The sequence below is a fragment of the Lycorma delicatula genome, chromosome 1 (assembly GCF_047948215.1).
Source record: "Lycorma delicatula isolate Av1 chromosome 1, ASM4794821v1, whole genome shotgun sequence".
Lineage (NCBI taxonomy): Eukaryota > Metazoa > Arthropoda > Insecta > Hemiptera > Fulgoridae > Lycorma > Lycorma delicatula.
Genome location: NC_134455.1, coordinates 206,687,868 through 206,714,393, shown reverse-complemented (window position 1 = coordinate 206,714,393; position 26,526 = coordinate 206,687,868). Strand labels below are relative to the sequence as shown.

Here is a 26,526-nt window from a genome sequence, read left to right as displayed (position 1 = left end):
CTCCATTACTAATAGACTCATTATTAATTACATTACTAATGAGTCTCCAGCTTAAGAAAACAGTTACCCAATAATATACTTAACTTATTGCATCAAAAACATATGAGACTTGTTAGAAAAGAGCTTCATGATACTTTTAAGAAAGTATAACTTAAATTACTGACTATATAATATTAAGTAGAGTGAAAGCATTTTTAAAAAATATAGAGTAGTCAAAACATAAAGTATAGAAATAAATATAGAATTATTTAAATACATACATAATATACCTACCTTACAAACCAATAAATTAACAATAACTGTGAACAAACTAAAATACTTTCCTTAAATTTTTATCAATTAATTAATTTTTATGGTCTTTAAATTAAAAATGTTCTACTTCCTATTACAAAACTGAAAAAAAAAGCTGGGCATCACTGATGTTGTTTTCATTACCTCTTGAAAAGTATTTACCTATAAAGGTTTTACACCATTTTCACATGCTAACCTAACATAGGGAAACAGAATAACGTTGAAAAAAAAGTACTTGCTGAACCCATTGATATAAATATCCTATGGAAATTATGAAGGTAAGAGAAAACATGCAGTGGGAGTTTTAAATTAATCTTTTTCTCTACAAAAATCTCAACTTCAGCATGTATATATATTAATATTTATTTGATCAACCTAAGTACAGAATAATAAATAAAGTAGGATGACACTTACCTTATTCCATTACGCATGCAAAAGTGCTTTTGCAAATTTATCACACCATCAGTTGCATTAAATTACTTTTACACATTATTCAGATCAAATTATATATTAAGATTAAAAACTATTTTTCTATTATATTTAAAATTGAAAAATTGTTAAATTTTTTTAAAAATTAAAATAAAAAATATAGAAATATGATGTCTATTACTAAAATTAAATTAAAAAAAAAATAAAAAAGTAGTTTAAATAAAATAAAAATGCATGTGGTCTAGCTAGCATATGTTACATAGTGGTACAGTTATTTTTAATTTTTAATTTAATTTTAGTAATTGATTGACATATCATATTTCTATATATGGAATTTTTAATTTTAATTTAAAAAACATTTAACAATTTTTTAATTTTATATGTAATACAATTTAACATGTAATTTAATTTTAATTTTTAATTTTAATATGTAATTTGATCTGAATAATCTGTAAAGTAATTTAATGCAACTGATGATGCGAGTAATTTGTGAAAGTGTTTTTGCGTGCATAATGGAATATGGTAAGTGTCATCCTACTTTATTTATTATTCTGTATAAAGGTTGATCAAATAAATATAATTTGTATAATAGAACAGAGGAATATGATTCTTAAAAGAAGTGACTTTAGAAAATAAATAAATATATACATATATATATTTAACTTCAATAGGAAAAATGCTGTACTTCAGGTAGTGGATTTAATTAAACAAAAGTATAGGTAGGTTGGTTGTACATACAACACAAGTAAAGGATATCAATAGCTGATAACAATTTCACAAAACAATAAAATTATAATTCAACACTTACTTCATATGTTTCAATCGTTGCATGAATCTATGTTTATGCCTATGCGTTCTAAACTTTGGATTATGCGCAGCCAATGGATCAAACTGATGCATATTGACTAGGCCATCATCTGGTAGAACTGTTTCCACCCAGATTCGGCAAATATTATCACGACACGAAGTAACTAACATATTAGATACAGATCCCCTGAAAGAGAAATAAACCATAAACATAATCCAGATTCAGATACAATAAATCTGTTTCTTTTCATTTAGAATACATGAATAATGACTAACAATTAATTAATAAATACCATAATAAATATAACTTGGCAGTTTTTAATTCAATGTTTACAATAACCAATTAAAATGCTGGGTTGAAGGAAATTCAACATGTAAATTCAGTAAGCGGAACAAGAAAATAATGAACAATTATATATAGACTATTCCTATAACAATAGAAAATTATAGAAAATATTTTATTTTACTAATCTGCAAATGTAACTCAAGCCATCTTTAAACTAACAATAGACTGTTAACAAGCCAAAATTCAAATATCATAAACAATATTAACATCGTGACATTTAGATTAATATGCAATTTGATCATGAAGGATTATCAGCTGACTATCCAAGAAATTGCAAATAACACTGGGGTTAGTGATGGTTTTGTACACTATTTTAATAAAATGATTTGGGAATGGACCACAATAGCCATAAAATTTGTGAAACTGTCTTTGCTTGAATAGAAGTTTGTTTTGAGATTGCACAAGACATGCTCAAGTATACAAACCGTGATCCTAACTTTCTCAAGACCATAATTAATGATGAATGTTGGGTGTACAGGTATAAACCAAAGCTCCGTTATCACAGTGGAAACCACACTATCATCCTGAAGCCTGAAGAAAGCAAGCCAGGCAAGGGAAAAATTTTAATTTATGACAAAGTTTTTTCAATTACTATGAAATTGTGCATCATGACCATACACCAGAAGGCCAAACTTTAATAGTACTATCTGGAACCTCTAGGTCATGATTTTGGTTGTTCACTAAGCTGAAGATGCCACTGAAAGGATTCCTGGTTTGATATTTGGGAGGATAAAATGACAAACATGATTGCTGGTTTAACTATCATGTAGGAGGCACAAGGGTACACTTAAAAGGAGACTAGGATTGGAAACCGCTAGGTAAGCTACTTTTTTCATAAAAAAGCCTATAATTGGATACTTTTAGAACAAACTTGTATTTATGAAAAAATGCAAAGATCAAAGAACTTCAAAGTAAATTTATTTCCTAAATAAGTGTAACTATTTAAATAAGCAACATGCAAAATGGCATCACAGTCTGAAGTTATTGATACCAAAAATACCAGATTTTTATTCTGTTCAAAAAGAGTACCAGTATATCTGTAAGAATATTCAATGTAAAAGGAATTTTCAATATAGCTTAATTAAACAAAATGAAGGAAGACATACTATTAATGAAATATACTCTACCTCAAATTTTTTGCTTTGATACATAAAACATTAAAAGTCATAATTTTGTGATTATCCACTTCCATCCCATTCCATTATTAAGAATTTAAATCCCAGTATTACTCATCTGATTTAAAATATCACCAACTACATAATTTCTGTCAGAAAACTATCAAATAACAAGATTTAAAAGTTTTATCAGCATTTTTTTTTTCCATTCAGAATATTAAGATGTAACAACATATAAAATTTTTATTGATTTGTTTGCTTATCTTCATATTGTGTACAAATGTATTGCTGTAAAGATAAGTAATAATTGACTACTATCTTGTAAATAACTAGTTTTGATCCTTGTGGAATAGAGATTACATCTCATACATTCATTATTCTATCGTTTGCTATCTTTATTTTGCAGAATCCCTATTCTATTCTATTCCCTATTCTAGAATCCCTTACATGTTGCTAACTCATAATTATTAATAACACTTTCACAGATATTTGTTTTTATAAACACAGTGATATATCTACTCAAAAACCATACCAGATGTTAGACAATTCCTGTTCTTTGTTCCCTCCAAATTTTGGTTACATGTAAAATGCTGTGAATAAAAACAAAGTAGCTACTTCTACTAGTTTAATATTTATTAATGGAGTTTTTGCCAAAAAATGATGAACAAGGAACAAGAGAAGGGGCTTTGTCACCAACAAAAAAATGGAGTTGTTCCTATATTTTTTCACTAATCCAGGTTTCCAGTCCAGTATAGCGAAAGGTACACGAGTTCATCACTTCATTTTGTGTAAATCTGAAGTTCTGTAATAAATCATATCATTATCAAACAGGGATAGCTTCATTTCCCTAATAAAACTAGGGAAATAAATGGAGACTAAGGTTATATAGCAAAGTTTTTTTTTTTGTTTTAAATGGCAAGTAAACCAGGGATTTGGCTGTAGTAATAATGAGGTACAGATTCTGACTGCATACACAGAAATGGGTATGCCAATATAAATATTAAGGTTATGTACATTGCTGATGGAAAATGTAATTTCTCATTAATGCTGAATGGCCTTAAGGCATTCAGTTAATGGTGCAAAGAATAGAGACATGACCAATAAGAGCTATAGCAGCCATACTATTTTAGAAAAGTAAACAGACTATAAAAAAGTAACATTTTTTTCTTGTTTAAGACTCTAGAAAAATTTTCTCCTGCCTTTTCAACCTAATATATTTATTTCTCATTAAATTACAATCACTTTTCTTCCTATCAGAAGGCTTTATATATTGTTTAGAATTTTTGTTAATTAAGCATTTCTTGATCTTCTTGAAGGCATGAGAGTACTGTTACTAATTTTTTCAAAGTTTGATTTTTGGCATTAAAATACCAGGTATTACAGACTTCTGTAAAATGATTGGATACTCACTAACAAATTCCTGTCAAATTTTCTTTCAATTTTGACTGCTCCATCATTCATTTGACCTTAACATGAACTGTTCATGGGAGAATCTTCAATTGATATAATGAGAATACACAATTGGTGCTTGTCTGGTAAACACCAGCTGATATGAGAAACAGCCAAATAAGTTAATACCTAATCTGAATAACTAATATGCTACTACTTTACTATTTCAGAATTCCAGATGTACAGTACCACTTGACATAAAGCAGTGCTTCAGGCAAGGAAGCTCTTTTTATTCAATTGGTTTAGATGAAGTATTTTAATTCCTAGTTATTATTCAAGCACAGTTACTTTAATTTATTCACCTAATTCATTAATGTAAGATATTATAATAGTAAACATCAATTTTTTTTAAATATGTATCAAAATAATCAGCATATCTCTCTTTAAAGTGGTATAAGAAATATTTTAAAATTTATAGAAACAACAATTTTAAACTGATGAACATTTTTTTCCTAAGAAACTTGTCATTATATTTCATGTTTGAATATAAATAAAACTGCTGAATTTTTAGACTCGTCAAAACAGTTTTAAAGGACCTATTCTGTGTATTCAACATCATAATGAACAGTCATTAAATGTATTAAAATTCAAGCACACTGTGCTTTATACATTCCACCATACCACAATGTTTTTCAGGAGATCAAGTAATTACATAAAATCAAAGATTTTTCCAACTAACTTAAAAAAATTAAATCACTTTAGTCCTTTTCTAGTGCAAAATTAAGAAAAGAATTAAGATTTTTACAGAGCAAAGTGAGAATTATGTCATTAATTTAAAGACTTGAATTATGCCATTAATTTCTGTAGCACATGCTTCCAACTCAAAATGGAAGAGATATTTTCTATTTATAATTACTTAGACTAGAACTGACACCATAATTTTGAATAAGCATTTGAAGTTTGTTTGTTAAACAGTAAACTAGAAAATTATAAGCAGAATCCTCAGTGTTTATTAATATTGTCTATTCAGACACAACACCTGATTTCATTTTTACTGAGATGATTCTGTTGAAAGCAGATAGGAAGAATAATCAACTCCATAAAATTTATTAATAAAAATTCTTAACAATCATGGACTCCAAGTAAACATCTTAATTTTTTACTGAAAAATAACAATTTTTTCATTACTGAAAAATGCAATCTCAGAGATTTTCTAAAACATGTTTTCAAATTCAAAGAGTGCTACATGAATTTTTATGAGTATAAAAAAAAAATTAATATGACTATTTTAAAGTATCTTGCACACACACATACAGAATTAAAAATAAAATCAATCAAAAGAATTAAAAATGAGAAGGTTGATTACATGTCGATAAAACAGAATGGTCTAAAATCATTAGTTGGTAACAAAATCCAAATCTTCTTTGTCACAATACACAAATACACAGCATTCCATTTAAGAGAAGATATAAGTTACAGAAGTCTAAAATTAATCTCCTCTGAAGCCATCAGTAAATTAAGTTTGAGGAATAAAAGTTAAATTAAGTGGAACTAATAAAAATGAACTTTACTTACTTTGGCATATATTTACTAGTTTTTCTCCATGAAAGTTGTGTCACAGCACGAGGATGCGATATATAAACAAATCCATAATTCAATTCTGTTGTATTTGGTTGACATAATGATACACTTTGACTATGTTCAACTGTTTTTGATGGAAATAATACTGTAATTTAAATAAATATTCCAGATATGAATGATCTCAAATACACATTAACAAAAAGTAATTTCTATAATTATAACACTAATGATATGATGCAAATTATAATGATGGACTCCTGTTATGTAACAGAAAAGACTTTTTGTAATATAAGATCACTATTATCTAGCTTTTTCTGACTGTACATTAAAATTCAAGTAATGATCCTTTTTACAAGGAATAAGCTAATTTTGTATTTATTTTTTAGCATAAGGAAATCTTTACCTGGCATTACAAAATCTAATGCGGGAGAATCTGAATGTCCTATTAACATATCACATAAATCTGTATATGTATGTTAATTAGCATTCAGGATATATTCTTCTTTTTCCAGTTAGGTACAACATAAAATTATCTTACAGTTCAATAAAAGTAATTGTATCATGAGTTTTCATTATAACAAAAAAAAAAATTCTTATTAATTTACTAAATAATAATTAACTTATAGAAAAAATTTTCATACATATAATCAATTTATTTTTTTTTAAATTCAATAATTTTTATTTATTTAAAAAAGTATATATAGTATTTTGACAAGGATTAAAGAGAAAAACAGCAATATGTACTGATAAATAATAGGCCAAACAGAATATTAACATGACCCATGTCTTGTGAAGCTAATTCAGAATATCACTACCAACTTTAGTATAAAAAAACTTGCAAAAAGGGATATAAAATGTTCTGCATGTTTTTAAACAAAAGGAAAAAACCTTTTGGATAACTGCACCAGTAGCTCTAAGACAATACTTCAACAAAATATAATAACTAAAGTAGAGCAATAATGTATGCAATTGAATCAAATTTAAAATAACTGGACTTACATCTGAACCACAGACCAAAGTTACCAGTCTAAATCTGTTCCAAGTGTACAGCTTTTAGGTAATAAATGCTATCCAATATTTGCACCAGCACATATGATTAAATATCTATTCTAAATTCTGAGCATTCACTACTAAAAAACCCTTAAAAGACCATTTTTGAGTCTCTGTAAATTTGACTGTATAGCAAACAAGTTTTCAAAATGTCTATGGACTTAAAAAGGTAATGTTAGGAATTTTCACGATTTTCCTGAGAAATTAATGATCATGTAAAACTCAGTATTTTGAAAATAAAAATAATGTCATAATGTTAAAAACATTTTACATAAATTTTCCACTCTTGTGTAGTAGTTATAATAAGAAGTTTGGTAGAGCAACTACAGAGGGGGTTCAAAAATATGTACTCACTGTTTGTTAGTCCATATCTCGTGACAAATTTGACTTGACAAGACAATTTTTGGCAATGAGAGGTTATGGTATGTTCGAAATAACTACCAGCAGCTTCTCTTCAACCCACCCATCATCCAGGTAGTTTTATTGAGGTACAACCTGATATCTCAATGGTAATGAGGTGGGGCTCCATCTTCTTGCAAATAAAAAGGTTCATCACTGTACAGGTTTTAGATTGCAGGAACATCCTTGTCTGAAGCATATCAAGATACACCTCACCAGTTACAGTACTGGGTTGTCCTCATTCATAGTATGTAGCAGTCTTGGATGTACACTTTCTACTCTTCAGAATGCGTCTTATACTTGACCAGCTCACCCCCTTTCGTGCACTCTCTGGTTCACTGATTTTTGCGGTGATTGGGTGAAATGTTGCAGCATCGCAGCAATGGATGTCGTAGCTGTTCATGGTCGGCCGGATCTTTCCTTGTTCCAAACTCTCTCTGCCACTGCCATTGTATCTCGTGAATGTTCTCGTACTTCCAGTACCACTTCAGGACAGCCTTGTGTTCCAACAAATGATAAGCAAACCTAAGCCATTGTTGCTACTCAACTGTCTTCTGCTGCACTGGCTAATATGATGCTTGTTTCACCACCAACCAACCGCACATGTACGGCACAAATTGCCAGCTCCGCCTAACATGACAAATTTACTACCTTACACTACACATTAGATTAGTGAGTGCAAGTCTTTTTGTTTAGATATTATTTAATTACAAATAATGAGTACATTTTTTACATTTTTTGGACTCCTTTGTATTATGTAATTTTCGATCCTCATTCTTTTTCTAATTTGGAATTCTGTTATTTAGTTCATACATGAAACTCTACAATTACATCTTCAGAAATCAATTTCAAGACTAAAAGTTGACTCTTTAACTTTTACTAATGATCCACATTTCTTGTTGAGAGCAATATGCTACGGGCACGCTATAGTAAATAGCAATTCTTATTTCCTTTTATATTTTATTGTAAAAAAAAAAACAGAATTAACTTTGCTGTTACTTTCCTTCCTTGAATTATTTTACTTTTTCATCCCACTATAACTATTCTTAGTGAAAGTAAGTCTAATTTCACCTTCACCTTTAAACTAAGATCATCTGGTCTCAGGTGTAATTCCCAACAAGGGTCTGGCATTTTTTCTACCATTTCAACCATCTCATTTTCCTTGTTAAAGTAAATAAAAAACATGTCAGAGGTTATAAGCCTAATATTCAAATTGGTGCAGTGATGAAAACAGTACATTAAATATGTCAGCTGCTAGCATTTTATTCTTATTCTTCTATTTTTGAGACATATTCCCAGAAATTTCTAGTTAATGAAACAAATTGGTCATAATGGATGCATTTTATAATCTTACAATATGACTGAATTACGTGCTACTTATAAGTATTTAAAAATCCCTTTTAGCATGCCAGAAAGGTGGAAGTAGATTTCACTGGAGCTAAGTAAAAGAGAAAAAAGTTCCACCTTAAAGTTAAGGAAAATTTCAAATTTACTCAATATGACAATTGTTGCACATGAAAAAAGTTTCACGTGTTTAGCATACTGCAAGCCTCACCTTCTTACAATTCCACCAACATTTTGGTCATATCAAAAATTGTTACAGACAAAAGTTTTATGTAATGTTTAGAGGATGATACTGTTCCTATTAAGGGAGAAGTTATTTGTCTGTAAGGACAAATACAATAAAAGAATTGTTTTGCTAAATAAACTTTTAAATAGGTGGTGGTTTTGGGGTCTGGGGGATGTGAAACGCAAAGATATGTCAAAATTCTCTGGAAGTCAAATCATGGTACCCATTACAATAGGTAGCTTTCTTATGAAATCTACCTAAAAATAACTAAGCTATCTCAATTACATGGACCTCTGTCCATTGTATTAAATAATTAGATTATTTATACATTTCATTTACAAGTTGGAATAAGTGTGCAATTCTAAATGATGCATATCAGAATGGTTAATCTGAGCTGGCCAAGTGGGCAAGGAAGGAGGCTATAATTAGGAGAAATTTACATTAGAACTTATGAGAAATAAAATCTATTGTACAATAGCTATGTGAATACGGTCATTTTATAAGTACAATTCTTGAATATAGAAAATTAATATATCCCTTAAGCAAAGAAACTGTCTGCATTCTTACATTGTTTATTTTCAAACCATATCTTGACTAGCCGATCATTGCGCCCAGCAGTAGCAAACAGAGTTCCATCAGGTGAGAATGCCATATGCAATATTGGTGTAGCTGTATGACATTTCCACACACACTCCCAACCACGATCTTCCTCATCCAGTCCAGGTGGAAGACTAGCTGGACCTTTATTACAGCCAGTTGATTCACCAGCTTCCTCGCCAATCTCAAATGTGACACCTCCACCCCCACCACCTGTAACATTTTACGAAAACCTGATATTATAAATGTTTAACTTGCTAAATATTAACTAGTTTCAGTAAATAAATTTAAACAGTTGAGATATTTATTTTTTTCATTGTAGAAAATTATTTGATCTAATTTACCATTTCTTTTAACTGTATAAGTGAAAATTTTTACAATGCAGGAAAAATCTCAAATAAGAAAGACAAAAAATTAAAACTGAAACATAATATATTATTTTCAGAATCACTAATTAACGCACAATAAAAAAACTAAGAAAATAATTAATATTAATAAAGAATGTTTAATTTCTTTTTTTTAGGGTTACATTGACATTGGGAATTCTATGATTATTTTTTTTAATTGTCCTTTTTATTCTGAATTATTTTTTCTTATTTGAACTTCAGACAATATGTGCTATACAATCTGATATAAGCAGGCATATCTGCTTTTCAGATAAACTTGAGAGTAGAATACCTTCTCTCAGAATCAATTGTAATGAACTAAAGTTTCATGAGAAATTTCTTTTGAAGAAAAGACATGTAATACATTGGTGCAAAAATAAACTATTCAGGACACCAGAATAATACCCTTATTACAGAATTATTTAAAAGAAAATATTTAACATTTTTAGTGACAGAGGTTACACACACATAACAACAAATCTGCCATTGAAAATTAAAATGAATAATCCAATAATTATAAACAAGAAAATACTGAAGTATTAAATATGAAAAGTTAGATGACAGAAATTTTCACAGAAGATTTATAGTTTATTTTATAATCTACAAACAAAAATAGACTGAACTATACAGTTATCTAAAAGAGTTGGATTAATTTCATAAAAACATATGCTAAATAAAGTATAACACAGGAATAATTGCATAAAAAAGTGAATTTTATTTCAACAAAGGTAAGTAAATACTTAACAATTTGTCAATACATGCTTTTATAAATAATGAAATTAGTATTTAATTATAGTAAGGAAAAAAAATTGTACTTTATAACAGAAATAGAGAATCTACGTTTACTTTTCACATACTGTGTGATTATTTTTATATTTCTGATTAGTAAATATTAACCAATTTTCTTTGCAAGTAACAGTTATTTATGTTTTTCCTGTTTATTCATTTTACTACAATTATTATTAATCCTTTTAAAAGGTCAAAATGTGCAAAATAATGGAATATACATAAAATAACTTAATTACAGCTCAAAATTACTCCTTAATCTTTTTTTTTAGTGCCCCCAATGCTCATGCTGAATCCAGTCTTTCTCCAGATGCACTATGTCAAGTTCTAATAAGTATAATTTGCAAAATAACCAAAACTTTTTTGCAAGAATTAGGTAAAAATAAATAAATAAAATTTCAAATTATAAAGAAATGTAATTGAACAAATTAACTAATTATTAGTTAGTGGGCACCCTAACTTGTTTCACCACACTGTTTTTCATGATAATTTAAGTTTTATCAGAACAACTGCCAAAAACCCAGTTTTGCACAAATAAGCTGTAAATGGGATTACAATTCTCTAAGATATACTACGTCGAAATGGATATTCATCTTTTACTACATCCAAAATTCAATTAATTCCATGCTGCTAAATTTTATCTTCAATGTGTCGTAAAGTTTAGGAGAATGTACTGTTATCTGATTAAGACAACTTAATTAGATTCTCTTCTTATGCAGCAGCAAATTGAGATGGAGCAGTGGAATTAAACAGATCTTCAATCCTAGCATATTTATCATCATTTTAAAAATATTTCTCAAAGTGAAAAGTTGTTATAAATATTCTTCAAAACCAGAATTCATATCTAGAGAGACCTCAACTCCATTGAAGGTCAAAAAATGTTCCAACAAGGGGAAACATTCCTGATTTCCCTCAGTCTTCATTTATTTTTTCCCATCATTTAGTTTTTTTTATAAAAGTTTAAATTTTCTCAATTGACTTTTAGAGGCTGCTTCCCTGCAAGGAGGCATTCAGATTTTCAAAAATGTTACACAAAAAGAAATCTTCTTTCACAAAATATTACCATGAGCAAGCCATTGCAAAGTGCTGTAGTATAACAAAGACATGTATTCAAATCCCATATCCTCACACAGTTTTATTGAAAAATCTTGTCTACAACAGCTGAATTTTTATAAAGTTTACTAATTCACCACATATTCTAAGATCTGGTTAAATGTAAGACGCAAGATATTTTCACATGAGTGCTTCCTGTGAATAACACAGTGCTTCACAGTGGGTCCTGACTCCTAGGGGAAAACACCTGCCATGTGATGGTTATGGTTGCCACGCCACCCCCTCCGTTTCCAGCCATGATCGGCTTTACCGGGGGAAATCTTCAAAACCTCAGCAAAAGGCATCTCTCAGCCTTTTATTTTGCCTCACTCATGATGCCACTGATATAAAAGCTACATTGTGACATTCTCATTGGTGTACTACTACTACCTAAAGAACTCATAAAAACAAACAAAACAAATCTCATCAAGTCTTGAATGAGACTGATTTGACAATAACTGAAGGAACTGACCTACTACCTGAGAGTATATAAAGGTCAGTTCAACACACAACAATAAACTGTACCAAAACAAATCACAAAAAGATGGAAATACTAAAACAAAACAACAGGGCAAACCTAGGCAAAACCCCAGATCCCCTCTGCAATCCTCTCCTTTGCCAAATAAATGAAAATTTTCCATGATTGTCCATTCAGCCTGGTTCCTCCAAATCACACAAAGATCCAATGTTGACCTGATGATATCGAGCCGACAAACTCAGTGTGCATTAATTCATTTTTTTTCCTGTTTAGTCTCCGGGAATCACCGTCAGGTATTACTTCAGAGGATGAAATGTATAAGTGTAAATGAAGAGTAGTCTTGTAAAGTCTCAGGTCGACCATTTCTTAGATGTGTGGTTAATTGAAACCTAACCACCAAAGAACACCGGTATCCACAATCTAGAATTCAAATCCATGTAAAAATGACTGACTTTACTAGGAATTGAATACTAGAACTCTTGACTTCCAAATCAGCTGATTTGGGAAGATGCATTCACCACTAGACCAAGCCGGTGGGGGTTGGGAATGGGCATCCATTCCAATTCAACTTAACTCACCAAAGAAAATTTATATTCCTAAAGAATCAAATATGATGACTAAAATTATTATGTACATTATGCAAAACAGAAAAAATAAAATAACTTTATCAAAAAAAGAAACATAAAATTTTTATACATCAATAGTAAACTACAAACCCATTTCATTATCATCTTCTAGTAAGTGGGGTGAAATATGCTGATGCCAAAGCTGAAGTACTTCTCCACCTGTTAATAATCTTGTACCCTCCAGGTTCCACGAGAGACTGCTTATACGTGATTCTGTTTGCCATGAACCTGTTTGAACCCACCTGTAGTCCAATTGCTGAAAAATAATAATTGATGAAAAGTAACTGGCAAGAAATAGAAAAAAATTCTACATATTGCAAGTGTAAATGCAAAAAGATCACTGAGAGAGTTTCACTATAAATGCAAAAGTGTCAGTGTGAAAATTAATCAAACAAGACTGATAGTACATGTCATTACAAAAAAATCTTCTTACTATGAAATCCTTTTTTTTTGTTTGGTTTGGAACTTAAACATCAGCTTAAAAGAACACCGGAGCAGAAACTGATATCTGCACAGTAATAAATAAATAAATTTTCATTTGTTATTGTTTTTTATTTCCAGTTTATCTATGTACTCTTGTCACAGTATATATTTTAATTTACTTTCTATTTTAAAAACTGTTATTCACATTTTTTAAGGTATGCAATTATCTACATACAAAACAATACATCATATAAAAACGAAACATATCAAAAACCTTTTATTACAAGATCTATGTATGAATATATTTGTACTTGTGACTTTCATAACCAATTCTACTCGTGCAATTAATGGAAAATATTCATATAAGCATATGTCCTAAAATGTTTTGTTTGCTAGTTATTGCTAGTGAAAGATCTGTCGCTCCGGGGACAGGGGATGTTAGTTAAATGTATATCAGCCATTTCTAAGTTAGTATAAATGTGATTCACATTATTTATTCACCATGGCAGCATGGAGAATAAGATAATAGATACAAAAAAATTAATTAACTTGTAAAGTATATTCACTTGGTCAATAGCAAAAGACAAACTGGGTATTTACATTGGGACAAACTGTTTTTTATTTACATTTACAACAATAACAAGTTAATTGCAACATCTGTTTTAATGCAAATTATTTTTCAACATTAATATTTTTTTCATGATTTCAATACTTTTATTGTAATATTTTCAATATTATTAATTCATTAAATGATAACATTAATAAAATATTTCGGTGAGGAGATTGCGTAGAGTTATTTAATCTTAATTGGGAGGGAATGAAAACTGGGTTTTTAGTATTCTACAGAAACTCATTTCAAGAACTTCTGTTGTAACTTTGTTATTTATGAACAGATCTGAATAAGTAAGGTGTCATTTTTTTGTCGTAAAACACTTAACTTCTTTTTACTTCCTTGTATGAAGTAAAGGAAATATTGCGATTGTGAAAAACTTCGGTTTTCAGATTTCAAAGGAAATATACATTCTGACCATCCCCGAATCCATTTTGACTAGTTTAGGCGTGGCATCTGTATGCAGATTCATAACTCAAAAAAAATTAGCTGTAGGATGTTGAAATTTTGGATAGGACTGTTGTAACATCTAGTGCACCTCCCCTTTTGATTGCAATCGACTGAAGCAAAAATCTCCAAAAAAGCACAAAATCCAAAAAATTTGGACTTTTTCATAACTGCAGTAATAAGCCCTCATTGAGAGCTTTTCAGTGTAAATGGCACTTATTTTCATTGGTTCCAGAGTTATAGCCAAATAGAATTTTAATTAATGAATTAATGAAATATTTGGATCTTACATGATTTGAATCGGACTTAATCTCCTTTATTTAAACTTTTTTTTTTTAATTTTAACATATTGATTTATTAATAATTATTAATCTCCATTGTAAAAAAAATTTACGATAAATAATAATTCAATAACAATAGAAAAAAAATCATAAGTTATTAATGAAGTAAAATTTTATGTACTTTTCATTTTTAAAAAAATCTGATGTGGACACCACATGATTTCCTTGTACACCTATTACATTACATATACAAATGAGTCCTTTCTTTATTTCAATGTGTGGCCCAATACATCTAATATTAAACTGCTTTTTATAAGTATTTACTCTTCTCTTACAGTTTTAGATAGCACTATCATTTCACTAGATATATATATATATATATATAGTGGTGGGAATGAAAGGATGGGGAGGGGGAGGGAGGGAGAGAGAGCAAAATAGGTATGAATTGATAACACAGAAAAAACACAAACACCAAACTTACTATAAAATAAACCATATAAGTTTTCCAAAAAAAAAATATTAAAAAATTCCCATTAATGTTAATCCTGTCATATCAAAATAATATAATTAAAACACAACTTATGTTTTCTGAACTTATTTGTTAAATTTTTTCATTAGTATTATGTTTTTTTTTTCTTGTACCACATTATAAAACAATAATAGTTTCAAATGTCTATTCCTAGGATTTATGAAATTATTTTATATTTTAATTAAATGAAAATTTTAATACATAGTTTAATATTAGTAAAATAATTAGGAACAATTTTTCTGAATACAGAAATAGGAGCAAAGATTGTTTCAAAAAGCAGATTAAACTCTAAACTTAAAATTTAAGAACTGTAAAAATAATGTCAATAACAATTAACACTAACAGTTTATAAACAACATTAACAGTTAACAACTGTTAACATTAACAGTTACAAACAATAACAACTAATAACAAAATAACAATAACATAAAATAACAATGAAAACAAATAAATAACGTTCAAATAATAACAACTATTACAATTACAAATAATGAAGTAAAAAAAAAAAAAAATAATACAAAGTACAAATGAAATAAAGTTTTACTGGTTTCTATTTTATAGTACACTTATTACTTTTCAATATTTAAAAAAAAGAAAGAAGTGCATTTTATTAATAATTAAAACGGTTATGCATAAATTATAAAATGCAAGATGTACTAAAAAGGAAAATAATCTTCTACTAATGTAGAATGCAAAAATTAGTAGCAAGTTGAGATTTGTAAATGCACAACAAATTTATTACATCTGCCAGAGAGCCCCTTTGCAAATAACATTTTATTCTGCAACTACAATCTAGTCATTAATGATACAGATTACATATAAAAATGGTACACAATAACCTAGAGTAATTAATTAATCAATATGTCAAAGGGCACTGAACTTGCCAAAGATGTGTGTATAAAAAAAAAAAATCTGACAAATTAATAACATAAATAGTATAAGTACATAAATGAAGTATAATCAGAATGATATGTGTATTTATATGTAGATGTTTATTTTTTTCACTTTCATTACAAACCAAAGGCCAGATTTTATTGTCACTAAAAATAACAAAAGCAAATTAAAAATTATAATAGATAATTTTGTCATGCTATCAGTTGTCTAGACTACTAATCCATAAATAAATAAAAGAAAATGATAGATTTTACTGAGATGTAAATACATATGTTTTGTGATTTTAATTACATATGCAAATTTGATATTTCATGTTTAAATATATGATTTTCCATTACCTTAAAAAGCATGCTGAATCTTGTAAACTCCATTTACTTCATTATAAATGAGTTATGCTTGATTTACCATTAATATGATACATTACTACTACTAATGCAACATTAATATTTAAATAATTTTAATAGGATGATATGATATTATCTATTATAATTATTATTATTATTATACAGAGTAAAATAAGCAAAGTGAAATCATTACTTAAGTTTTATGTAAAAGAGTAAAAAAAAAGGAGTTGTGCACATTAAAACAAATTGACCAAATGAAAGTTAGGAAAAAGAATAAACCACATAAAAATGTGTTTTACAGGGGCTAAATTAGGTTTTATAGTTTTCATGGATTTTTTCTCATACTTTTTAAGGATTCTATTCTTAGGATACAAAGAAATGTAATAGCAGACATCCATATATAATAAAACTTCAGTCTTTCTGTTCATCTATACTTCACAATCCTATTTAAACCTCAGTTTGTTCTTTTTAGCATTAAATTTGATAATCTTCAGACTCTAAAAGTAAAATCTAATAAGAGTTCATATCTATTAGCTCTCTTTTTCTTTGACATAAATTGCACCTCTGGATAAACTGGCTTTTGTACATTATAACAATGTAAAGGAAAGTATTCTCTTTGGCATGGAATGACTCGATTTAACCATGAACAATAAATTTATAAGATTGAAGAATACTGTATGATCCAGAATTCACTAACTCTATTAAATTTGAGATCGGTAGATAATGGGTTAGCCCAATACATCTAATATTAAAATGCTTTTCATAAGCATTTACTCTTCTCTTACAGTTTTAGACACTCATTTCTATCTTCTAATAACCTGGTTTATCGAATCAAAATCTGTGCCCAGAAGAAATGATACTTCAAAAACTGTTTTTGTTCATTTAGTTGTTCCCACTAATATGAATAAAAATTTTCACTGGTCTCATTCGACTGATAGAGAAGCTACAACTTAGATATTTTAGAAGTTTTTGAGATTTGAAAATATTTCAACTGAAAATATTCTCAAGACTTGTTTATGCTTCTTAAGATATTAGACAACCACCAAAAGTAAGATCTTAACTCGTCCTTCAAAATATATCTTAAAGATTATTTCTCCCCTCTATGAATAATGAAACCTTGCCGATGGTGAGGGGGCTTGAGTGCTCAGTGACAGAGAGTAGCTGGACTGAAGGTGCAACCATATCAGAGTGGTATATGTTGAGAACCAGACTAAAGAATGATTACTGAAAGAGGTCAGCAGCTCTTTCAGTAACTGTTAAGGGCACAGGTCAAGAAGATTTAAATGCCTATATGAAAATTACTCAATCTTCCGAGTACTGTACAGCTGAAAGCAATGGGAAACTACATCTGTTTTCTTTCTCAAGCAAATGTAGCTCTCTGCATTTTCATGTAACAAAGATGGAGGTGCCTTTCTTGGTAAAATATTCTAGAGGTAAACTTACCCCCATTTGGATCTCTTTAATACGCTCTTCTTTTGCCAGTTTGCACTTCCTGTTAATAGTATTTCTTAATTGTCGATAGTTTCTTTTGCTTTTTTCATCACAAGAATTCTTATATTTTCTATGTCCATCCATCAGCTGCAATATATCCTCTGAAATCCAAGGTTTTCTACCAATTCTCTTTATTCCAACTAAATTCGCTTCTGCTGATTTAAGAATTTCCGTTTTAACATTATCAAATTCTTCTACATTTCCTACCTTATCTTTTTTACTCAGACCTCTTGCGATGTCCTCCTCAAAAATCTCTTTCACCTCTTTTCCTCAAGCTTCACTAAATTCCACTGATTCATCTGACACCTTTTCTTCAGGATGTTAAACCCCAATCTACATTTCATTATCACTAAATTATGGTCGCTATCAATGTCTGCTCCAAGGTAAGTTTTGCAGTCAATGAGTTGATTTCTAAATCTTTGTTTAACCATGATATAATCTATCTAATACCTTGCAGTATCGCCTGGCTTTTTCCATCCGTATATTCTTCTATTGTGATTTTTAAACTGGGTTTGGCAAATACTAAATTATACTTCATGCAAAACTCTATAAGTCAGTCCCCTCAAACATTCCTTTTACCCAGCCAGTATTCACCCACTATATTTCCTTCCTTGCCTTTTCCAATGCTTGCATTCCAATCTCCAACTATTATTAAATTTTCATCCCCTTTTATGTGTTTAATTGCTTCATCAATTTCTTCGTATACATACTCTACCTCATCATCATGAACATTTGTAGGTATATAGACGTTAACAACCATCGGTTTAGGCTTTGATTTTATCCTTACTATAATGATTCTATTGCTATGCATTTTGAAATATTCTACTCTCTGAAGAAAAATAAATAAATAAATGTGGATATTTATAAAAAAATTAGACAACAGGTAAATAGATTTTAGCAACAGTAACTTCACTTTAATTTAATAATATATATAACTCTGACTTTCTAATACTGTTTAACATTAAATATCACAGTTCACAGAATGCATTCTACAGTTTCAAAACACAAACCTGTAAAGATGGGTTAGCCAATAAAATAGGAAAGTTAAAAAAATTAATAATTTGTTTATATATATAAAGAACTTTTACTATAAATTGTCAATATATCTGATATCAATTAACTATATCTTAAACCATTGTAAGTTTTGATAACTACATCCTGAAGGTGGCCACAATTTCAATTCACACATTATCAAGTTAAATTTTCATGTTTTTCATCACAACATAATATGTGCACTGGAATTGTAGGAACTTCATGACAAACTTTTTCTTTGAGTTATTCAACATTTTAAGAAGATAGACTGCTTAAAATGTTACTCTTAAAATAACCCCGTAAGAAAAAATTACAAGCTATATGCAGTGGGAATCTGTGGGTCAAGAGATATAGCCTTATCTGGTACTAGTCTGGTATCAATAGTTTAAGTAAAATCATTTACTGTCTAGTCATGGGACAAATTGCTCCATTAGCTGAAACTATGTGCCTAGACACATACAGTGAGGCTTCACAGATATTTGAGGAGAAAAAAGCTCTTCAATTAGTTAAAATATATTTCTTGGACATGATGATTACAGCAATCACGGGATTGCTATGTTATTGGGAACAGTAATGGTATTGTTCTCAAAGAAAATGTGTTGACTATTTCAAAGGATGCTACTTTGGTACTGTGGCATTGTCCTTGATACACTTCATTAGGGTTGTTAGTTGCCCAATAGTGGACATTTTGCTTAATCCCATCCATTTGGTGTCCCAAAAAAACCTTAAGCTGGTTGCTTGACCAATTAAAAAAAAACTGAAACTTACCCCACTTGTTTCCTACATGTTTCAGAACCTTAAAACTACTTTTTTTTTTAATTTTTTATGTTAGCAGTTTACCTGTGGCAGCCATTTTTGTTATGGTGTCCACACCTATTTTTGTGACTGTAAGGGTTTATGGAAAAAATCATTACTAAACACTATTGGTCCTGGAAGGATGAAACAAAAACCAATTTATTCCATATTTTATCAAGGTAAAAGATTGGTCTAGTGGTTTATTTACCAATGTCTCTACTTTCTATAAAAAAATTACCAATAAAATTGAACATGAAAAACTGTGAATTTTTACTTTTGATATTTTTTTCATGAGGCAGGGATGGCATACACAGTTTGAATTATTTTTTTATATGTAGGTATATGTTAGTAGTTTTACCATAAATAATATTAATGGTAATATACTTACCACTAAATTGTTATGAATTTTTGAAACTTTTTTTTTAAATCCAAATTTTGGCTTCAAATAACAAGTGTGTTATTAAATATAACAAAAATCTATCTATATTGATCACATTGCTAAGATATACACAAATTTTCAAGTCCAGAAAACACGTCAATTTTACATATCAAAAGAACAAATGTAAATCATTAAAACTTGAAAAAATATATATAATAAAAAACAACAATGAAAATATAAGCAATGAACAAGTAAACTTAGAACATGATGGCTAAGATAAAAAATTACATTTAAATATGATATGAAAACTATCATTTTATTTTCTAATAACAGTTTGCAAAAGAAGCTTTTATTATAATAACTGGTTGGTAACATCTAGTGAAAACCGTGACTGTGGCTAATAAAGCCAATGCCCACATCATTTTATGTAATACAACCTAAATTTTTTGAAGTAGAATAAAAATACACAAAGGGTAACAGATAAATCAGTATGATATAAATAAAATAAAAATTAAACCGGCACATGTAAATGTGCATTAATCCCCATACACCAACACCCCTCCCGCCCATACACATTAAACTCTTATATTTTAACTAAATTAGTTCTAAACTCAGTTATACATGAATAGTTAAGAATAGTATACTATCTATAATCCTGAAGAATTTTATTTAGTATATCTGTTCATTTATTTTCAAGATTTTTTTTGGTTCTTTTTTAAATCCTAAGATAAACTATTTTTTTAGGACAAACACTGAAAAAAAATTGATTTAAAACCCCACATGTTCATTCATATGAAAAACCCTAATCACGTTAGTTGATTCTTTAAAGAATAATGTCAATATATCTATTCAAAATGTCAATAAATTGCTACTACGAAATGGAAAAACCGAACAACCATAAGATTGGGATTCACTAGCCTAAAAATGGCTTTTAGTATACATCAGTAATACATGAAAAGACAACTATTTCAAACTTTTATTTATTTATTTTCTTTACAAGTGGAATTATATTCTGTCACTTTAATAGGTGATGATTTTGATACCTTATTCAAAAAATTAGGAACTTCTTCAATGGTAATTTATTTAATTTAGAATTACACGTAGAATTTTTTCCTTTACTCTTTGTTATTGCCAATTTTTGAATAATTTCTCTAAAAGATTTTCTGTAATTTAATTTAAATTTAAAATGATTATACATAAATACAATTTAAGTGTTCATTTTTATTTATTAATTTTTAATGGTATTTTCAAATCAATTAAATTTTTTTATGATAATATTTTCATGTATAATATTGTTACAGAAGATATTACAATCATATTTCAGTTTGGTAATTTACTATGCCAAAAACCTGCTCAAAATTACTTTTATCTGATCCATATTGTTTAAAAGTTTAACAATGAGCAAGTCAAAAGTTTTACATTATAGTTACTAGAAATGAACCTATTTTATATTATGAATATTATAGACAAAGATAATGTAAAAAAATCTCTGTTTGTTTTTTTAACAAACCTATTTTATTTAATATGAAAATTTTGCAATTACTGTTGTTATAACAAATGCTCAAAAATACAGTAAATAATGTTTATAGTGATCTCCAAGGAACCGAAAATTTTATTTAGATAAGAATAATGATAGTGCATTAAATCCAATTTAATTTAAATCCATACAGTACTATGCTAAAACATTGGTTGGCCAAAATACATAGTATTGTGATTTTAATTTTATCAATTCTGTTGTCATATTTTATATATGTAGTTTTCAATTCCCCTAATTTAATTTTCTTGTATATTTAAAAAAAATTTTTAAAGTTTTAGTGTGATTTTTAATATTTTTTTTTTTAATTTTTATATTTTAATTCTTAATTTTCAATTTTAATTTGACAAAAAAAAAGGGAATTTCATATATTATTAAAAAAATTTTATTTATAATTTAATTGTCTGAGTTAATATGTGTCATTTTATTTACTTTTTAATTTCTGTACTTAGGTGGATCAAGTTGGATTATATATATAATATATATTTATACAGAGGGATACAGGTATTGAAAAGAGTGACTTTAGAAAAATTATCATGAATGCCAACCAGCCAAAACTATCATTTAATTTTTATAAATTATATATTAAGCTTCATAATATAATACAATCAATAAATTTTAATAAAATTTGTCTTAAATTAAATGTAATTCCTAAATACGCTAGGATTAACATAAAGAATTCTCAATTTAATAAATGTATAATAAAAATAAAAGATTTTGCAGAAAGATTTAGGATGAAGCAGGAAATCAAACAAGCTTATTATAAAATAAATTTGATAAATATCAAGTTTATGTTCTTGCACCTTCAATTGGTGAAAATTTTGGGAATTTAATATTTGATTAAAACTAATATTGAAATTCGTTAAAATAAAGTTAATGAATCTACACATAATAAAATTAGTAATTTGATAAAAACAAGAAATAATAGTAATAGTTGTTACATTTAAAATAGGAATTATAATAATAAAGGTTTGTGTGATTATATATTAGGGGGTTTTGTAGCGAATGGTGCTTATGATGAATTACATTTCAAAGATGTACAGGTGGATTCGGGATCATTTCCTGATACTTGTTTTCATTTGATAAATTTGAAAAATGTTGACATTGATGATAAGGAACAGTTTATTGTGGCTAATATATTTAAATTTAATCTGAATGATAGTGATAAGAAAAATATTATTAAATATCGTAGTTGATTCTGAAATAAATATTAATAAAGTAAATCTTTATGACAAAGAAAAATTACATAATATCATTAGTAGCAAAATTCATGAAATTAAATGTGAAAATTTGACTCGCAAACCAATTTTTAAAAATAATAAAAAAGTAATTTACAATTTCAAAAACAAATTAAATAAAAATTTAAACCACAGTGTGGTAGTGCGCTACCTTGTTGGAAGAGGTAAACATTGGGTTGTTAATGTCCAATTTGCGATACCACATACTTGTATACAATGTCTACTTAACTAACTCTTGTAACAGTTGGCTCTGTGAAGAAGAATGGTCCGATCACTTCATAAGCAGTCAACACACACCAAATGTTAATTTTAGGACTATCACGTTGTGCTTATCAAACAGCACGAGGATCCTCGCTACTTCAAATCCAACAATTATGATGGTTAACATGACCAGAAACATGGAAGGTAGCTTCATCAGAGATTATGTTTCTAAAACTCATTCATTCATTTCATCAATATCTGCGGCAAAATTGTAAAAGTGTGGCTTATCATCATCTTCAATTGTCTAGACTAACTGAATTTTGTATGCATGAAGTTTTAGGAGCTTGTGTAGAATCTTTATGATTATTGATTGCCAGTCCCCAGTTCCATACTCGAACAATGAGTCAATTTACCCGGGCTCTGAGAAGTTTCTATTGCTTGATCCACAACTTTCTAAGAGACAGAAGGTCTGCAAGCTTCTTTTTTGTGTACTACACTTCCTGCATCCTTAAAATGCTGATACCAATATCAGGGCCATATTCTAAAAGAAAACATTTACCAATAGTAATAACAGATCTGCTTCCATGAAATTATGGTATGCACATTCCTTTCTCCTGCAAGGTAGCCACTGCTTAACGATCCTCCCACCATTACATCGTGACGGTGTATTCATTTAAGGTCATCAGTAACTCTAGCACCTATATTAATGTTTAAAAAAAACAACACACACTACACTGTTTTGTTCACTTTTTATTCACTCCTAAAATGCGCTGAATAATTTACGTTCACATTATATATATATATATATATATATATATATAAGCAGCAGCAATGATAAATTAATATAGTCATTAGTCATCCTATTTTCTATTACTGCAGATTTAATAGTTAAGTTCAATCAAAATAAATTTCAAGTATCCTAAACATTATAAGGAAAACAAAATATTTATAATCCATAAGATGATGTTAACTATTTTTTTAAATTGCTTAACCATGCATTTCTCAAAATAAATTGCAAGTGTCCTAAATATTATAAGGAAAACAAAATATTTATAATCTATAAGATGATGTTAACTATTTTTTTAAATTGCTTAACCATGCATTTCTTATGTCAGTGTAGAAAATTTCTTTGCAGAAAATTCCTAGATTTTACTTTGCTTTTGTTACTGAATATGTACTGATGAATTTAAGATAACTTTTAATTAGCTGTACTAAAAGGACAAAGAACTTTAGAAAGCACCTTGTCAACAAAATTAATAGCATATTATTATTATAATTAATAGCATACTGACTTTTGTTTAATGCAATGCAAATATAAAACTTCTTCCATGTAATGGATATGTTGATTTATTCTTAGTAACGATGTGAATAATTTCTTTGTTTTCCAAATTTTAACTTATCATTCTTAGTAGGAAGATACGTAATAAAGCACAGTGTGTGAAAATACAAAACCAAGTAAAAACGGCTTAGGTTGATAAATACAGTACATGCATATTGGATCATTCAGGAAAAAATCCTGTTCATAAAAAAAATGAACTTATTATAAAAATATATAAAAATAACCATTTTTAATAAAATAAACTTTCTTCCTTGTAAAAAGTATTATTACAACCTGTATGGGTTGTAATAATAAACATTGGTAGGCAATGTTTTCTGCTTGTTTATACAATATATTAAAAAAAACTGATGTGGACACCACATAACTTCTTTGTATGCCTATTAAATTACAAATATACATTTTTTTCTGCATTTGTTTAAACTTATTTCATTTGAAAGTAAAATACAATCCTTCAATTCTTTAATAAAATGGACAGTTACACAATTACATTGTGGTGGACACCAAATTGCATCAAATTTTCTTGTGGTGCCCATATCAGCATTTCATATTAGTTTATATATTAATTTTGTTTCACGTTGCTCAAGCAGTTATGTGATGTAATTAAGAACGTGTCGGATCTGAAACCATGCACATATCAGTTTGAATCTGACTCCTTACATATATTTTTAAAATTCTTTTTTAATTTAAATATATTGATTTATTAATAACACTTGGGAACAAAAAAGGATTTTTTTGTCTCTGGAAGAAAAATATGTGATACTGATAATATTTTTTCTCCTGAATTCAAATATACTGGTTTTCCTCCATCATGCAAGGTTTCTGAGAGATAGGGATTTATAATTTCACACATTTTAATACTTTCTGCATTCTTAACTATACAGTATTCAAACATCTGATTCACCTACAAGTAAGAAATGACGATTTTCTGCTATATTTCACCTGTGGTGCATCCCTCTTGATGGTCCAACAATAATTGGCCAGCATATTAGGATTCCAGTTGCTTTGATACCTCTTTTCCACAGCTGAAATCTCCTTATGAAAGTGTTCCCTGTGTTCATCACTTACTGTACTAAGATTTTCTAGGAAGAAATCTAGGTGCAGGTGCCGAAAGTGTACTTTGAAGGAAATATTACAACCCAAATTTTAGTAAGATTGTTTCAATATCATGGTAATTTTCTGCCTTTAGATTTCCCAGAAAACTTTGAATAACATTTTTGAATGCTTGCCAAGCTGCTTTCTCCAGTGAGTTCAATAGTTCCTCAAACTTTTCATCATGCATTAGTGGATTGTTTGTGGACCCACAAATATTCCTTCTTTAATTTTTGAAGCACTAATTTTAGGAAACTTCTGTTTTAAGTACATAAAACCAGGAATATTGTCCATGGCCTTGATGAAATTCTTCATTAATCCTAGTTTGATATGTAACAGAAGTAGATACACATTTTAGGACTACACAATGGGTCATGTTTCACACTTTTCTGTTCAGGAACGATTGATTAGCATTTAGGCCATTCTTTTCTAATGAAATTGGTTTTTCTGACCCTACTATCCCATTCACACAAAAAACAAAAGTACTTTGTGTAACCAAGCTGCAGACCAAGAATAAATGCAATTAACTACAAATCACCACAAATAATCCACTCATACACTGCGTACACTGCTTTTTCAATACACAATTAAGTTTTAATATGTTTCTTTCATACTAGCAGAGTGAGCCACAGGTATTGACGGGAATTTTTTGCCATTATGCAGAAGCACAGCTTTTAAACTATCTATACAGGAATCGATGAACAAGCGCCATTCTGTTGGATTATGTTCATTACAAAGTGTCTCCATAAGAGAAAAAATGTCATTACAAAACACTAAGCCATTCTCCTCAAAAAAATAGTCTTTAAATTCTGAATGACAATTACGATAAGTACATATCTTTGTATTCTTTTGAAGAAGATTCTATCCTTTTACCCGGGTCATTTCAGACTGTTTTTTGGATAACTTTAAATCTCATATGAGATCATTTACATTTCCTTGAATCAGTAAATGTGGCTCA

At 28.7% G+C, this 26,526-nt stretch overlaps 1 protein-coding gene across 5 annotated transcripts in view; it reads right to left on the bottom strand.

Moving 5' to 3' along the window:
• The window catches only part of Rbcn-3A (rabconnectin-3 alpha), a 518,724-nt gene that overhangs the window by 461,528 nt on the left and 30,670 nt on the right, over positions 1–26,526 (bottom strand). For all 5 annotated transcript variants that reach the window (XM_075371055.1, XM_075371080.1, XM_075371085.1 and 2 more), the window contains exons 3-6: positions 13,033–13,198; positions 9,545–9,787; positions 5,953–6,103; positions 1,529–1,714 (exon numbers count right to left, since the gene is read on the bottom strand). In XM_075371055.1, coding sequence (XP_075227170.1) covers positions 1,529–1,714; positions 5,953–6,103; positions 9,545–9,787; positions 13,033–13,198 — 746 coding nt within the window. The remainder of the gene's footprint in view (positions 1–1,528; positions 1,715–5,952; positions 6,104–9,544; positions 9,788–13,032; positions 13,199–26,526) is intronic.